Below are 6,000 nucleotides of genomic sequence, written 5' to 3'. Positions count from 1 at the left end.
AGGAACCGAGGATACTCAAAACCGTCAGCTGGAAGCGGTGTGGGAAGGAGAGGGCCTGGACAGACCGGGAGCCGTTCACCACCCTGATGGCTGCGGCGCCCGTCTCCGGCTCAGCCTCAGCCCAGCCGCCAAACACCCAGAGCAGCACCCAGGCACACCCCTCACGGCCAGCGCCTTTCCCGGTGGGGCGGAGGCCGCGGCCGGGCGGGGCTCCCCGCGGCGGGGCGGGCCCGGCCAGGCCCCCGGCACCGCCCGGGCGAGGCGGGGCGTTCCTGGGCGCCGCTTCCGCCTCGGTCCGGGCCCGGCGAGGCGGCAGCGTTGGTGGCGGCGGGGGTCGGCGTCATGCTGAGCCCGCGGGAGCGCGGCGGGGACCTGGCCCGCTTCTACACGGTGACGGAGCCGCGGCGGCACCCCCGCGGGCACACCGTCTACAAGGTCACGGCGCGGGTGAGTCAGCGCCCGGCCGGGCCCCGGCCTCCTCCGTGCCGGCTCTGCCCGGACCGCCGCCCTCCAGCCCCTCCGGTCCCCACGCCCGGCCCTGCCCTGCCCGTTATTTGGTCTCCGGGGCCGCCGCTGTGTGCGGAATGGAGCCTGTGGATGGGCTGCCCGGACCAGGCCGGTCGCGACGTGGAAAGCCCCCTGAGGGACACGGGTGGGAAGGGAGGGAAGGATGGGGCACGGCGGCCTCTCCCGAACTGAGCCTCGGTCCTCTCCTGTCAACTTGTAGCTTCATATTACGTTGTAATTGCCTCAAACGCGCTTTGCAATTAACAGCCAGTTTATTTCCTGTGTGTTGCAGGGTGCGTGAGAATAGCTTGCAACCAAACAATTCTGTCTTCTCCACGCCCCCCCCCAACCTTGTTTTCCGCAAAAATCTCTTGGATAGGTTACAGTTGAATTACTCTCCCACCTGCCCCGCAGTGCAGTCAGCTCTGGAGGAGAAGTGAGGGAGCGGAGTATGTAGGTACAGCACGCCTATGCTGGCAGCACAGAGGCGTTTGAGTTTAGTAATTAGCATCTTTCTTAAGGGCTGCGTGTGCCTGGTGTTCAACCCCGTTTTGGCAGAGGAGGGTCTGGATGAATAAGAGAGGCCTAGTAGAAGAAGGAGAGCTGAAGCAAATAACAATATTGGAAGAGCTGTCTTGGTGCTAGTTTTGCTGAAAGCTTCTTCTGTTCCCCTAGGGAAATTTCTTGCTTGCTTTTCTCCTCCGCTTTCCTATTTAAGCCAAAAAGGGAGAGGTAAATAGGTGGAGATAGGTGCGAGAGGAGAGGGACTTCAAGTCACAGGTCTGGTGGGTTATATTGAGAGCATCAGAACATGTCACAGAGGGACAGTTTATTTAAATGATCTGTTATCTTGTAGTTACTGCAGCTGTAGATGTTTGCCTGTGAGAGCAACGTACGTTTATATGCACCCTTCTCTTAATTCAGAATACAGCGTTCTGTATGTCTATATATATTGTAGTGCTCAGGTCGTTTGACTATGATCACTTTTTGTGACTTGTGAAATTAATTTTTTTTTTTTTTGTCAAATATATGTGTACAAGTCCACTAAACACAAATATAGGATGTGTTTAAAACATTCTTTTTAGTCCAATGAAATGTAGTATTTGTTAAGAGAAAAAAAAAAAAAAACAACAGTTGTTTTTCTATAGGATGTTTTCATCTAAAAAAGCCTTTCCTGAGATAGAGACAAGGAGGAAAATAATGCCATTGCATCTTTCTGCAGTAGCTCATGATGGGCTAAGTGTGTGTGTGTGTTTTAAAAAGTTGTGTCAGTGCAATAGGGAGTAATAGCAATGAGCCAAGACTTTGGTTTATTTTATTCTGTTGACTGTGTTCTTGCTGGCTGAAGCCAGTTAAAATGCTGTGTGATGTTTTTGTTTATGCAGAATCATTCAAGAGCAAGTTGTAGCTAACTAGTGAGGAATGTCATTCTTTCTCCGTGTCCTGCAAACTGTAGATGTGTAGCTGCTTTTCCAAGCGAGGCAGTGCAGAATTAGGCGGTGTGCTGACTGCACATAGTTTAGTACAGAGCAAGGAGCTTGGTCAGTCTGTGAGCTGTCCAAATTAAACTGAGCTAACCAGAGATCATTAGTTCTTCAGTGTGTTTTAATACCTAAAAATCCTCAAAGTGAAAAAATATTAAATATTTCTCTTTTGCAGCAAAGGATGCTCTGGATTCACAAACGTGGAAGTAGTTAAAAATAACTTTTGTTCCAGTAGGGCTCTATCTGCTAATCTGTTATGTAGTAGTTGAAGTGAGGATTTGGGGAGTTAGATGCTGAACAAAATGATTTAAAAATAATTCAATGTGTGTATCTGTTATCCTCCCTTTTTCTCTCCTCCTGTTCCTCCCTACTGTTCCTGCAGTGATCTGGCTCCATGGTTGAGATCTCAGCACTACAGCTGTATTTGCTGATCTGATGCTCAGCAACTTTGGGGGACCGCCAGAAAAAAAGTGAGGTGGATCTTCCTGTTGTGTTGAATACCCTTCCTGGCTGAGATCTAGGCTATATGCTCACGGAGATTTCTGGTTCCTTTCAGTGGTGTATGAGTGAATCCTCTGTGAAATGAAGTTAAATGAACTTTCTCTTCCAATATAATGATAGATTAGTAATCATGGATGAGAAAGCACTTGTTTAGTCTCTTCTGAGTGCTGAGGTGGTCTATCCTTATTGCAACTTTTTCTTAAGGTTTTGTTTGTATAGCAGAGAAACTTGCAAACTGTGAAACAATTGTAAGTGCAGACAAGATTAAATGAATATTGACTTTTTAATGTCCGTTTCCAAAGGCTAAAGACCAGAAAGAGATATCAGCAAGTTATGATACGAGGAGTGTTCTTTAATGATATCTGAAAATACAGGCCACTAATAAAAGTTCAGACGATTTAGAAGATGACAATAATTAATAAAATATGTTAAATTAGTTGAATTAATTAAAATTCTAATGAGTTACGTTGGATATCTGTGGGTCGGACAAGGAACAGGATAATCTGAAATACTTTGTTCTATGGTGAGGATCCTTGTAGGATCTCTGTTTTCAGAGCCTAATGCAGTAATTATGCATTGCTTAGCTTATTGGTGGGTATCCTAGTTGTATTTTAAAAAATAGATTAAAATTGCTTGTGTTTCAGATTTGCAGGAGGAGCTGATCCTTGTGGGAGGATTAAAAAAGTGTACTGAAAATTTGGGGGATTGGATCATCTTTGCCAAGTCTCTAGGTTGATTATAGGTTGGATTGAAGGGGCAGACCTCTTCCGAGGTTGACCTTCAGAAAAGGATATGAAGAACAAAGTAGAACAACACATAAATTATTATGTACTGACTTAAAGTTGGCATGGCTGGTAGATATAGAAGGCAATGTAACATTAGAACAAGCGTGAAACAGGGCCTCTGGGTTTTATTCCAGGTTCTTACGAACTGGCTGGGTAATTACTCATCTCTCTGGGTCTCCTTCTGCCCATATGTTAACTTACCTAGCTGCCAAAACTGTTGCAAGACTTTAACAAAAGGTGAACTGCTAAGCAAAGCAGTTGATATGTGCCCTTTGGTGTTCTTCTGTGATGTGTAGCCATGCCTATGATACCTTCTTCCCTCAGCTCTACAGGGTCCTTACATCAAGTATGCCAGCTGTTAAAAAAGAAGGTTAGAAGTATTTCACCAATTGTACGTATGAACTGCCTGGTAGTGAATGAAGGAGCAACATCCACCAAGGTTAGAATTTGGTAAAGTTGCCAAGCGTTAGGTTACTCAAGAGTAGGGAGAAGTTGAGTAAGGTTTTATCAATGTAGACTACACTGGAAGAAGTGGACTTTGGTGTGCAAGGTGAGAGAAAGAACTTAGACTTGTGAAGGAAAATGTTTTAGGTCTTTTTGGGGATTGCTGGGGAAGGTGACACTTCTCTTTCTGTCTGGTCTCTTCCGAAATGTGTGAGAGAGAGTGGCTGGCCTGTGTTGTAAACGGATGTTACGAAATTTGGGAGGCTTTGGCAAAGATTATTGAAAAAATGAAAGGGAGGAAGAGAGCTAGTTTGTAGGGAGTATGGGAGTGTGTTGTTGTCATTTAGCAAGAGGAAAGTGTAGATGCAGTAACTTCCATCTCAGAGCAACAGCTGCGTGGTGCTTGTGGTGCAGCGGGATGCTGTTAAAGTCTCTGGGGTGCAAGCAGCGTGGGCTCCTTGTGCGTGCCTGTATGTGTCACCTGTTCCCAGCATTAATTATTCTGGGGTGTGTCTGTGTGTGGATAGTCCCAGATTGGATTGAGAATGCCCTGTTTTGCTTTAGCTAACAATGGGCTAATTATTTAGTGAAACTGAGTTATGATGAAGGATATACTGACTTGCACAAGATAATTACATTTATGAATTAAAGTTGTCTTTATTTTATTTGTTTCTTTGTGTGGATATGCTCTTACTGCTGTTTATAAGCCCAGTACAGAACTTGGATTGCAAAGGCTTTTGCCATCAATGTCTATTTAAATAAAAAAATCCTGACAAAATACAGGCTTCTTCATGGTGTGTAACCAAGCCTCGTTTTCACTGCAATTTTCTTCTGGACAAAGTAATTTATAATTAATTAGGCAAAGAGTGTTTAAGGAGAAACAAATACACAAAGATAGTGTCAGACGTGTGTGCACATTGATGGTTGTAACTAAAGTGAAAATACTGTCCTAGTAAACGCAAAGCCTCACATTCGCAATGAGGTTGTGTGCAGCTTATATTAAGCCAAGTAGCCTTAATTAGCTCCGCTTATTGGGAGTAGTGTGGCCCTCCAATCAATTAATAGGGAGCTACTGGAAAGATGATGGGGGATGTGCTCAATGTAGCTTTGTTTTATGAGATGCCTTCTGTGCCATTTTGTCTAGAATGTATGTCTGTGTTTCTAATCACAGTGACTGACTGTGCTGCTAAAATACCTCACCATGTTGTATTTGGATATTAGACTTCTCTAAAACTAAATGAAAGCATTTCTAAGAGCATTTCTAAGCAACTGTTTGCTTTTTTTTCCCAGATTTTTCTCTTCAGCAACAAATCATTGTATGTTACTCTTTAACTTCCAAACTGAAAATGCAAGCACTTACATGTTTTTTTTTGGTTTGCTTTTCAGATTGTTTCAAGAAAAAATCCCGAGGATGTCCAGGAGGTAACAGCTAAAACTTGTGCAAATGTCTTTGTGTATCACATTGTGCCTTTTGAAGCATCTTTGATGTAATTTAGCAATTTCTGTGTTTTGTCATTGTAATTGAGCAAACAGGGTTTTTTTTGTATGTATCCATTTGTCGTTAGCTTTCATAGTTGAAAACAGTAGCTAGTGTAACATGTTGCAGTTCTGCCTTCAGTGATGAATCGTGACTTGAAACAAAGTCTTAGCGAGTAAAGTGTCTTTTGATGACAAAACTGCTTTGATAACTTTGCAAGCTCTTTTCCCAGGGCTGGAATTGGCAAATTGGTGGTTACTTAACTCCTACTGGTAAAATTAGAGATCAGTCTACAACCCAAGTCTTAGGTCTCAGCTGTAGGTACTCTTTTCCTCTTTAACAAATACTTCACTGAAAAGCCTACATCATTACTGTCTATTAGTGAAGAGAGAAAATGGAGGAGCGTAGTAGTAGTTGAGAGAGATTAGACTTGAAGTCATGTACTATGCCCCTCTCTCTGAGGCTCCTTAAGTATTTTCCAGTGATATACTTTGAAAAAACTTTAAAATTGCTTACTCTTTGCCCCTTCCAAAAAGGCTCTGAATAAGGGTCTGCTGTATTCTTGTGCCTCTTTAATACCTCAAAACACCATCAGGAACCATTGTATTGAGACAAAAAAGTACATAATGTGTGTGGGGGTTGTGGGTTTGGGGTTTTTGGTTTGTTTGTTTGGTTTTTTTTTTTAGATTAAAAAACTTCTTTTTCCATCTTCATTTCTTCTGGACTAATAACTTGGCATTGTTACTATTATACTATGTACATCCAAAAACTTCCTTCAAAAGCACAACCTTATGGCTTTTCA

At 43.4% G+C, this 6,000-nt stretch overlaps 1 protein-coding gene across 8 annotated transcripts in view; it reads left to right on the top strand.

Moving 5' to 3' along the window:
* The first annotated feature begins 299 nt into the window (after positions 1-299).
* The window catches only part of RPS6KC1 (ribosomal protein S6 kinase C1), a 92,218-nt gene continuing 86,517 nt past the window's right edge, over positions 300-6,000 (top strand). For 6 of the 8 annotated variants that reach the window (XR_015258082.1, XM_086744106.1, XM_086744102.1 and 3 more), the window contains exons 1-2: positions 300-447; positions 5,108-5,143. Coding sequence is in view for 5 of the 8 variants with exons in the window: in XM_086744106.1 (XP_086600232.1) it covers positions 343-447; positions 5,108-5,143 (141 nt within the window). In the remaining 3 variants the exon portion in view is untranslated. Of the gene's footprint in view, positions 448-5,107; positions 5,144-6,000 lie in introns of those variants that run through there. The other 2 variants (XM_086744101.1, XM_086744104.1) reach the window with 2 other exon arrangements.

The sequence above is a fragment of the Chlamydotis macqueenii genome, chromosome 3 (genome assembly GCF_036417535.1).
Source record: "Chlamydotis macqueenii isolate bChlMac1 chromosome 3, bChlMac1.mat, whole genome shotgun sequence".
NCBI classification, from domain to species: Eukaryota; Metazoa; Chordata; class Aves; order Otidiformes; family Otididae; genus Chlamydotis; species Chlamydotis macqueenii.
The sequence above is the reverse complement of the archived record's forward strand: the minus strand, read 5'-3'. Positions and strand labels throughout refer to the sequence as shown.